This window comes from Physeter macrocephalus, chromosome 6 (genome assembly GCF_002837175.3).
Source record: "Physeter macrocephalus isolate SW-GA chromosome 6, ASM283717v5, whole genome shotgun sequence".
In the NCBI taxonomy this organism is placed as follows: Eukaryota; Metazoa; Chordata; class Mammalia; order Artiodactyla; family Physeteridae; genus Physeter; species Physeter macrocephalus.
The window spans coordinates 14,862,026-14,872,889 of NC_041219.1; the positions used below are offsets into that span (position 1 = coordinate 14,862,026).

Consider the following 10,864-nt stretch of genomic DNA (forward strand, 5'->3'; position numbering starts at 1 on the left):
GGCCCGCGTACCACAAAAAAAAAAAAAAATATATATATATATATATATATATATATATATATAAAAGAAAAATTAGTAAAAGTACAGTTCAAATTACACATGAAGTATTAGAGGTTTTTTCTGTAGGCTAGGCTTCTGCAAGAAGCAAGGCAGACAACATTTTGTACTAAATATATGACATTACATAAATGTTTAAGATACTCTGAATTTCCAAGCACCTCAAGTTGTCTCTGTTAAAATATCTATAAAGTTCTTAATTAAAAGGGAAAAATAAGAATGCTTAACATCCCAGTAAGAAATTTCCACTAGACATCAACAACCACCTTTCAATGTAACCTATACAATAACTATAATTTATCATTTGGTCATTCTTAGAACATTTTCAGAAACGTTATCTCACAGGATTATTATATGAATTAAATAAAATAATCAGTATCAATTTCATTTCACAGATCAGTAAACCAGTACAGAGCATTTAAGTCAGTTCTTCTCAAACTTTAGTACGTACAAGAATCACTCAAGAACATGTTAAAATGATGTCTTAAGTAACTCCTTCCCGCCTGCAGACTTGAGGTGGATCCCAGAAATCTGCATTTTAAATAAATAACACAGGTGATATTGGTACAGGTGGTTCCCCCCACCCCAACCCAGCCACATCTTTTAGGACCCTGATTCAACTAATGTATGACTAAAGTCATTAATGGCATAAAACTCCATTTTTACTCTGAATCAAAGTTCCCAAACGTTTAGATGGTAGAGCTTTACAGATCTCCATGAAAGATATGTAAAATTTTAAACAAGTTGAAAATATTACATTCAATTAAATTAAGTACCTCTTATACTAAATTCCAGTAAAACACAAGTGGTAGTAGATGTCTAAGTTTTAAGAAACTTAAAACTGAGGAGATTCTACCATTTCATTTCTCTGTGAAATGCAGGAAAAGCTGATATTAAATTATATTAACTTAATAGCTTCTCGTGGTTTGAATACTGTTGCACTTTACTGAGCAGGGAGCTAAAACTTAGGTACCACAGGTTCTAGGAACATAATAAAAAAATTAAGATGAAAATGTAAAAGCACTTAGAGCACAACTTTGTGAATACACTGAAAACTACTGAACTGTACACTTTGAAAGGGTGAGTTTTATGGTATGTAAATTATCTCACTTTTTAAAAAGAAAAAACTCTTAGAAAATTTCAAACTAGTATTTTCCAGTAATTTTAAATTTCTAAGACATTATATCAGCATTACTATTAAACAGCATAATTATTTTCTGGCCTATATCACAGATGTTGAAAACCAGTGCAGAAATAATAAAGAGCATAAATAAGGCTGCTAGCTTGACAAAGATTTTAACTGTTTATATATTTATTTGCTCTCAAATTCTTCCAGTAAAGTCCCACTTCATCTGCCTTTTATAACAGGGTTATTTTCAAATTCTATAGTAATTTATTAGCATCTTATAAAATAATCTTTGTATTTCTTAAACTAGGTATATAGTATGTAATACACTGAAATATAATAAGATGGTTATTAAGCACCAGGCTTTGAAGACAGACTACTTTGCTTCTTACCACATATATGGCCTCTGGCCAGTAACTTATCCTTTCTGCCCCATTTTCCCATAGGGTTGTAGAGAGAATTAAGTGCGCCAATATACGTAAGGTGCTTAAGTCAGTGCCTGGCACTTAATAAACACACCATAAATATCATCTACTTTAATTACATAATAATTATTTTCATGTAAAAAGGCCTCTCAGCTTAGAAAACTCATTACAAATCCTGATAATATTAAAATTTCAATTTTCTTTATCAATTTAGGAAAGCTGCGACTAAAATATTATTAAGGAACCTAGGTGTTTATGCTGTTTCTACCCTATTCACGAGTCCAAGTTTCTCCAACTCTGAGTCACTATTAGTTCTTCTCCTGACTCATCACATAGAAAGGTAGACAGTCTGGAAAATAATGGGCATACCAAAAGGCATTTCTTAATCTATCTGGATTTATAAGATTTACTAAGTGGAACTTGTCCTATATAATGGTCAATAAATATGCTAAATAATTATGACTTAAATTGTGTTTACTTAAAAGTGTTTGTATATATCAAATGTTCCTTCAAAGTATATAGTAGCTGTTATAACCCCACCTTGACTGAAAAACAACATATCACTTAAGTAAAATCAAAGATCCACATTTTCTGACTGCTAGCCAAAAGCAGATTAATAATTTGCTGATGATCTGGTGTTCAAAATTTTGCCAAGCAAACTACAGAGTAGAAGGTCAGAAGCAATCTCTGAGCCTACAAATTTGACCTTAATTGCTATTCAATTCCATACTTTCCTTGTTTTCCCCATTCAGATGTTCAAATCATTTAAGATAACCTCTAATAAAAAGTTATTGAAAAAAATCTAGGGACATAAGCTAAATAATGCAAGATAGATTAATTAAAAACTCCACTTTCCCTAGACACACATGTACACAAAAAACCAAATACTTTTAAAATACTACTCTACCACTTATTCACTTTCCATGTGATCTTGAGTCATTTAAACTCTCTAAGCCTCCACTTTCTCCTCTGGAAATGGGGATAAAAAGAGTAACTATAACTACCGTATGGGATTGCTGTGAGCATTAATCAAGACAACACATAAAACACTTTAGCCAACCACTATGAAAACAGTTAAGTTTCAATAAACGTTAACTTTAATATATAAATCCAAACTTTAGTGTCATTTGACCTCTATCTATTGAAAGATTTTATTTTCTAAGAAAACCATCTCTGTTAACCCATTCATGTACACCTACCCAATGGCAATAACCTCACAAGCACTCTGAAAACGTGGATATAACAGTCGAGGAAGTTATAGCCCCCTCCTCTTGAGTTAGGTACCCTGCTCAGGAAATAGCCTGTACTTAACACTACTACTTAACACAGTTCCCTATATTACTTGAGAGCCCCTTGTGGGCAAGGCCTGTGTCCTATTATTCATTTCTGTATCCCGAGAGTGAAACCCAATAGTTCTAAACCCTGACTCACAAGGGGAGCTTATCAAAATATTAATGCCTGGGATCCATCCCAGACCCATTAAATCTAAGGAGGTCCGGGAGGTAGAAGACAAGTAATCAGCAACGGGGGAGCATTTTTTTAATATCCTCACGTGATGTTAATGTGCTGCCACAGTTAAGAACCACTGCACTCTGACATTTAAAATACCATACAAACAGGTATGTATACGTGTGTGAATATATAAATATATAGGTAAAGAAATATAAGTCTCAGCTCAAGACCCTCAACCTCACAGCTACTCCTAGCCCCATCATCTCTTTCCTTTAAACAGACAACACTGTTAATAAACAATTAGTTACAAGCTGTGTTAAGATGGCTTTTAAACTGTTAGTACAGTACTTAAATTTCTTCATGTAATTATGCCTTAGCCTTCTTCCTAGATTACAGTCTTGCTCTTTGAAAATATACACTGTCTTATTCTTCTTGTTTTCTCCACAGTGCTTATGATAGTGCCTTGAACACCAACATGTAATAAACATGTGGCTGATCTAATAAATGCATACAAAAATTATCAGCAGGAAGTATGTCACATCCAAATTAACCAATTTGGGCTATGACTCAAAAAACAGAAAGTAAAAATTCAGAAAAAAGTTAAAAAAAACCTCTAACTTAGGAAATAAGAACAACTAAAGTTTATCTCATTAATGAGCATCTATATATTTGCATTATTACAGCCATCACATGCAGTATCCCATCACCATCCACCACTTTAAGATTCTGAACTGCTTCCTTACTAAAACTATCTTCCAGTTGCTCGTGGTATCTTTAGCTGCTGTCATGTTCTTTTGTAACAACTTTACAACACTCTGTAATTAGTAAAATAAATTAATGAAAGTCACAAGAAATGTGTCACAGATGCTTAATAAATACGTCTTGAAAAAACAATGTTTACCAACCACTAAAATAGACTCTTTGCATACAAGTTACATGCTAATCTCTAATATAAATTTAGATGGGAATACTGTCTGAAAATAAGTATATATACTTATATATAAGTATATATATATATATACTATATATATGTCTATATATATAGTATATATACAAGTCTATATATATAGTGTATGTATATATATATATACATAAAGTGTGTATATATATATACACTATATATAATACAAGTCTAACTGAGTATTGACAGACTGATGATTTTCTGCTTTTATAGTATTTTCATACATGAAAATTCTATAAAATAGTATATGACTTTTTAAAATAGGAGTACTAAGCTGTATTACACAAGAAACTCCACAGCAACTGGCATTTGCAATGTTGAAACTACTAAGAGAAATGAATGGCACACAATTCTAAAAAAAAAAAACAATTTAAAGATATGCAAATGATTCACCTTAAAAGTTTTGTGTCATATGTGTTACCACTATTAGCAATCTGAAAGACTTTACGCTGTTTTTAAAAAAACTGAAAATATGGGGACTTCCCTGGTGGTGCAGTGGTTAAGAATCCGCCTGCCAGTGCATGGGACACGGGTTCGAGCCCTGGTCCGGGAAGATCCCACATGCCGCGGAGCAACTAAGCCCGTGCACCACAACTACAGAGCCTGCGCTCTAGAGCCCGCGAGCCACAACTACTGAGACCGAGCGCCACAACTACTGAAGCCCACGCGCCAAAAGCCCGTGCTCTGCAACAAGAGAAGCCACCCAATGAGAAGCCCACGAACTGCAGCAAAGAGTAGCCCCCGCTCGCCGCAACTAGAGAAAGCCCGCGAGCAGCAACAAAGACCCAAGGCAGCCAAAAAAATAAACAATTAAAAAAAAAAAAAAAACTGAAAATATGGGGAGGAGGCACTCAAGAAATATGCCTGCTAATTAGATACTGTGGTAAAACATTACCATGTTTTGTTGGGTCCTACAGCATTAAACAGATAGAACCGGAGTTACCACAAAAAGAAAGCAGTACACAATTCCCTATTCAATAAAAAAGGTTCAAATTCCACAGACAAAAAAATGGTACCCTGGGTTGTTTGTTTTTAAGGAAGATTAAATTTAGGAGTTGCCAACACCCAAACGAAAAACATTCCAGAGTATCAGACTCAATTGTAGTGGGGAGTCATCTACATTCTCAGCACTACGTTCCCTTACCCAAAACAGGAATATTAACAAAGGATGCTTCTTAGGATCTCACAAGATACACCATACTTATTGCCCCCAGTAAACATTACCCTTGTTTAAAAACCAAAAACAAAAAGGTACTTGAGAAGTAACAATTTTAGCACAAGCAGCCAGACAAAAAATGAAGTTTAACATCTGCCAAGATATTTCCCAAAGTAAGACCCCTGTCAAATGAACAATGAGGAAAAGATTGCAAATGACAAATTCTTTTATTTGGACCATCAGCTACTCTTAAAAAGAAAGTTGAGGAATGTAGCTTTTCCAAAGCCTTGTCTTCAGTTTCCCCCTAATCTTCATATTTTTAACTTACAAAAAAAAAACCCTAGAAATTTGATTACCACTCTTATGAATTCCTTTTAAAGCAATTTAATGAGTAACAGATCTTTTGTGCAAGTAGGAAACCACAGAGGACAGTTTTGCTGGCTGATAAAAATCTCTCTGAAACACTCATAAAAATATACCCTTCAAAGACAAACTCTGATTTTCCAGGTATGGAAATTATATTAAGACTTTAAAATTTGGGTATGTTTGATATACACCCTAACTTACTGCAAATGCTTTTACTTGAACCACAATTAAAGTTGGTGAATTCTTACTATTTATTTACTGTGTATCAAAGATGAATAAAAATTAGAAGGCCAGGAGGGAAAAAAAGGTAAAACCTAGAACCAATGAGAAAAAGATGCAACTACTTCGGGTGAAACAAGATTATTGAATCACTTCCCAAAACCGGTGAGTTACTGTTAAAGTAACCAAATACTTGTTAGAGGATTGTTTCGTTTTTTTGAGGGTAGAGAAAGGTGCAGTTATACCCCAAATAAAAATGTTTCACCATGCACTCTGTAATGGGAAGATGCTGCTGCCTGCATAATGGTTTTTGAGACTGCTCAAAAACACCAAAAAAAAAACCCAACAACAACCCAAAAAACAAAAAATCCCCAATCCTACCACAAATGTTTTCCAGAATACACAGAGCCAAATACTTAAATACAGGGAGAGAGCATCTTAGGAAAAAGAATTGAGAGTTGCTACAGCGTTCCTAATGTCCACAATACCTCTCAGAAAAAAACTTGGTGTGTGTGTGTGGGGGGGGGGGTGTTCGGGAGCACTATTTCCAAAAGCTGGTTTATATATGAAATAGAGCATATGCTCAGCTGGATATACTTATCTTGGGTTCATTGAAAGATAAAGCTGTCTGGGACAGTGCTAAAGACACGTTTTCTTTACAGGTGCTATTAAACACAGTTAAGAGAGAAGAAAAGATAAACTATCTGATAATTTGAGACGGGCACGTGGGAAACTAAAGTATGTGGTCATCACCATTAATCAATTTTTCTAACTCATCAAGCATAAACAAACAAGGCTAGGTGGGCAAGTTCCGGAGCCCCGAGTTGTCTTTCCAACACTGAAAACAAGGATCCTGGGTCTGAGATCTTAGCCAGGAAGCCTGAAAAGCACGCGTCCGACTTTGGATTTGGGGAACTTCCCAGCAAGCATTTGTTGAGAGTAAAACTCCATCACCCCCTGCCTGCCTAACTCAGTGAAAGGCTAAGAAGTGCAGGCTCGAGGGGGAAAGCTCTGGGCCCTGGAAAGAAGACACCAGGAGGCGGCAGCCCTCTAGGGTCCGGCCGCGACCCCCGCCCGGCTCACCTCTGCGGCAGGGATGTTGACCACGCCGGTGGAGCGCCGCTTCTCCCGCAGCTTCCTCTTCTCGATCTGCCCCTTGCCTTTCCTGGCGCTGGGGCCCGAGCTCTTGCCCTTCTCCGGGGCGCCGTCCCGCTCCTCCTCGCCGTCCCGTGCGGGTGCTGCCCCCGAAGCGGCGGCGGCAGCGGCGGCGGCGGCGGCGGCGGCGGGGGACTCATCCTCCAGCCGCCGCGGGCCGGGGGCGGCGCGACTCAGCTGCGCAGGGCCCACGGCGCAGTTCACGCCCCCGGGGCCGGGGGCGGCAGGTGCGGCAGCGCCGCCCGGGAGGTTGTTGTTCAGCTCGTTGGCCGCAGCGGCAGCCGAAGTACCCATGGGCCCCGGCGGGAGCTTCCCGGCCGCGTCGCCCGTGCCCCCACTGGGGGCGGCCGGGCCCGGGGGATTCTGCTTGGCGCGCATCTTCTCGCGCTTCGCCTTCCACTCCTCCAGGAAGTCTGTGGTGCTGCCGCCGCCAGTCCGGTAGCCACCGGTCGCCATATTCCCAGCGGGGCCGGCCGGGCTCTCACCTCAGGCCGCCCGCCCCGACTCCGGCCGCCGCCCCCTCTTCCTTCCCGCCACCCGGAGGAGGCGAGGGAACGACCCCCGGGCGCGGGGGTGGCCGCGGCTCCCCCAGGGACCGGCTGGTCTGCAGGGAAACACAAAAGGGGGCGGAGGAGGGAAGCGTAAGATCCTCGCCCGGCCCGAGGGTCTGCCCCGTGGCCGCGCCCCTCGGAGCCCCACCGAGAGTGCGCCCACTCAGCCCTGCAGGCGAGGAGCCGCAGAGTCCCCACCCTGCAAAGTTTCTCCGACGCACCTACACGGCTGGCCCGGACGATCACCGCCCCTCGAGGGGTGGAGAGAGGCACGGTCCCCACCCCCGGCCCGCCTGCCCGCCCGCCCGCCCCATCCCCGCCGGGGTCCGAGCCTGCGGCGGTCGGGGGACCCGAGCCAGGCCCCCCACCGGTCGACCCGTCGCATCTCCAGCCCTCGCTCCGGTCCGGGGTCCCCGCGACCGACACACTCATTCCCGGGACGAGGCGCGGAGTCCCCTAACCGACTCGCGGAGAAGGCGGGACGCCTCCCGACCCAGCAGTCCAGCCGAGTCCAGGGGGACGGGTGCGCGTGTGGAGCGCGGGCCGACCGGGCGGCCCCTTACCTGGGAGGAGTTGGGGGTACGAGGAGCGGGACTGGGAGCTGGCGCCCAGGTGAGCCGAAGCGGCCGCGCGGAAGGACCCACGACCAGCTCTCCGTCCTGAGCCAGCGGCGCTCCCGGGCTGGGAGGGAGGGAGGGAGGAAGGGAGGGAGGGAATGAGGGAGGGGAGGGAAGGGAACGAGGGGAGCCGAGCGGCGCCGAAGCGCCGGCGGAAAGGACCGAGACCGCGCGCGAGGGGCGCGGCGCGCGGTGGGGGCGGCGGGGCCCGCCGACGCCCCGCCCCCGGCGCTCAGGTGCGCGGCGCCGCGTCCAGCCCGCCGCTGCCGCCAGCCCCGCGCCTGCAGATGCGACCGCACATTCCTGGGCGCGCAACCTCGCGGCGGCCGACCTCCCGGCGCCTCCGACGCTGGAGCGTGAACCGCCCTCCACGCCCTTCTCCCCGCTCCTCTTCTCCGCCTCTCCAGTCTCCCACCACTCTTCCTTTTAAGTACAAGACATATTCTTCCAGGGAAAATCTCAAATACTGCTGGCTGAGGGGGAAAGCGCATGATTCAGGGCCTGACTAGCTAGGATGGGAAAATACTCTCGCGTCCCTTTTCCTAGTCGCTGCCCCCTTTTCAGATGTACTAGGGTGGCAAGCAGGAGAGTGGAAAGGGCTGAAACCCAGGCCCCTCCTTCTAAGTCTGTGGTCTCAGGTGAACGTGTCGCCTGAAAGGAGAGACTTCAACTGTCCGTGTATTATCAAGGCTTTACTGTTATCTTAGGCTTGCAAGGAAAAAAATTTAAAGTTCATTTTAAAATGTATTGTGTTGGCGATCCCAGTCCTATTTGGAGTTTCCTCTTAACCCTGTCTCTACACCTCCTCTTCACAGATAGTGAATTTAGCAGCAAAACTCCCTACCAAAGTCCTAAAGCTGCATTGAGGCTGATTTGATATGAGCTGGGGCGGTGATTGTCTCTATTCTTCTACCCTTGACATGCCATAGGGTAAATCTTATCTTCAGAGGCAAGTCATCTCCGATTTCTGGATCAGGGCTGGGTGGACTGCCACTGTCAAGCACTTGAGCAGATAGACGTCACTGTATCCGAGTAACGCCAGGGCACATCACTGTCATAGGGTACAAATGCCTGGTCACCATTTGGCAAAAAGTAGGCGAGCCCTGAGTCACATTCTTACCTAACGTAACTCTTTCTTCCTACTTAGTACCTGTTTTGCCCAGGTGGCACACGGTGGGTGAGCCGTCAGCCTGTGCCTGCTCAGGAAGGAGAGCAGGAGAATGTGATTCACACGCTATTTATTTATCAGAGGGGAAGGTCACACAGTTCTCGTCTTTGGTCTGACTGCTGGAGTGAACTTGTGGATAACCCGGACTGAGTTCTGGAAAAACTCTTTAAAAAATTAAAGGCCTACGTTGGGAATCGGTTTAAAAGGCTGAGCCTGGCTGGTACCAACCTGGGTGTGCCATCTGAAACTCCTCAATTAATGATTCATTACTTTGTTTTCTGAGTTTTAAGGTGGGGGGAGGGAGGGTTGGGCATTAAAGAGATTCACATTAATATTTTTTATAACTTACCAGAGGATTTTCTCTTGGAGGGACTGCAAGATATAGTGGAAAGAGGATATAATGTGCCTGAGTACAAACATCTAAATAGCTGAGAGATCTTGGGCATGTTGTTTAAATTCTCTGAAACTCAACTTCCTTTACTATAAAACCAGTAATAACAGCATATGTTTTTATGTTGTTATAAGAAATGACACTGTGTGCTTGGTCAAGGAAAGCACTCTGTAAATATAGTCTCTTATTAATAGGATATTGAACAGAGTCCTGGGTTTCTAAGGGGGGCACAGACGAAAAAAGATAAGGTACTAAATACACAATATTAACTTGAAAACAATAGACTTTGAATGAACTAGGGTAACACTCTGCCACATAATTTATCGGTGCATCTCTCTGACCAGTTCTCTTGGTATTAACAAGCGCTGAGTCAGGAATGTTGGCTACTATGGACTTGTGTGACTTTCGGCAAGTTGCTTACCTTTTGTGCCTCTGCTTACTTACATATAAAATGGGGATAATAATACTTCCTACATTGTGAGAGTGTTGTGAAAGTGTCTGAGATCCTTAGATAAAAGGTAGTGTGGGAGTACCAGAGTAGTTATTATTAGTCTATAAAGTGCCCTAGGAACCATGGATGAAAGAGATTACTGAGGTACAAAGCGCTGTGTATTATTATTGTTATCGTTTATTATACCTTTTGTCTTTACCTTACCATTCTCAATATTCCCAAAGGTATACTTCACAGCCAGACTGCTTCCAACATTGCATCAAGATATATTTAGCTGAGTCAGTTCTAAATTGCCGTGTTTGCATGTCGTCAATCTTCATGTACAGCGTTCTGATGAAATAATCCTTAAAGACTCAGAGCCTGGTTTCTCAACTGCAGCACTAGTGAAATCTGGGACTGGATAATTCTTTGGGGGTGTTGTCCTGTCCATTGCAGGATGTTTAGCAGCATCCTTGGCTTCTGCGCACTAGATACCTACCAGGAGCTGCCCTCCACCCTCAGTTGTGAGTTTGCCAGGTGTTTCCTGGAGGGCAAAATCTTCCCCAGTTAAGGACTTCTGAGCAAACCTAAAACAACTAATTTGGGTGATACACTTGCCGTTAATAATAAAGGGAAATAAGATGATGATAACAAAACAAAGATTCATTTTAATATGTCAGAGTCAAACTTATTCTAAATGTTAAGTCTTACTTAATGTTTTCCAGGCAGTGGATTAGCGATATGTGAAATAGCCTATTTGTATGTGTTGAAATAATTAATAGGATATTAA

At 42.9% G+C, this 10,864-nt stretch overlaps 1 protein-coding gene across 1 annotated transcript in view; it reads right to left on the reverse strand.

The window, feature by feature from the left end:
* The window catches only part of PAWR (pro-apoptotic WT1 regulator), a 100,202-nt gene extending 92,034 nt beyond the window's left edge, over window positions 1–8,168 (reverse strand). The window contains exons 1-2 of the mRNA XM_024122886.3: window positions 8,032–8,168; window positions 6,846–7,521 (exon numbers count right to left, since the gene is read on the reverse strand). Coding sequence (XP_023978654.1) covers window positions 6,846–7,373 — 528 coding nt within the window. The 5' untranslated portion in view covers window positions 7,374–7,521; window positions 8,032–8,168. The remainder of the gene's footprint in view (window positions 1–6,845; window positions 7,522–8,031) is intronic.
* Between the last annotated feature and the right edge of the window lie 2,696 nt (window positions 8,169–10,864).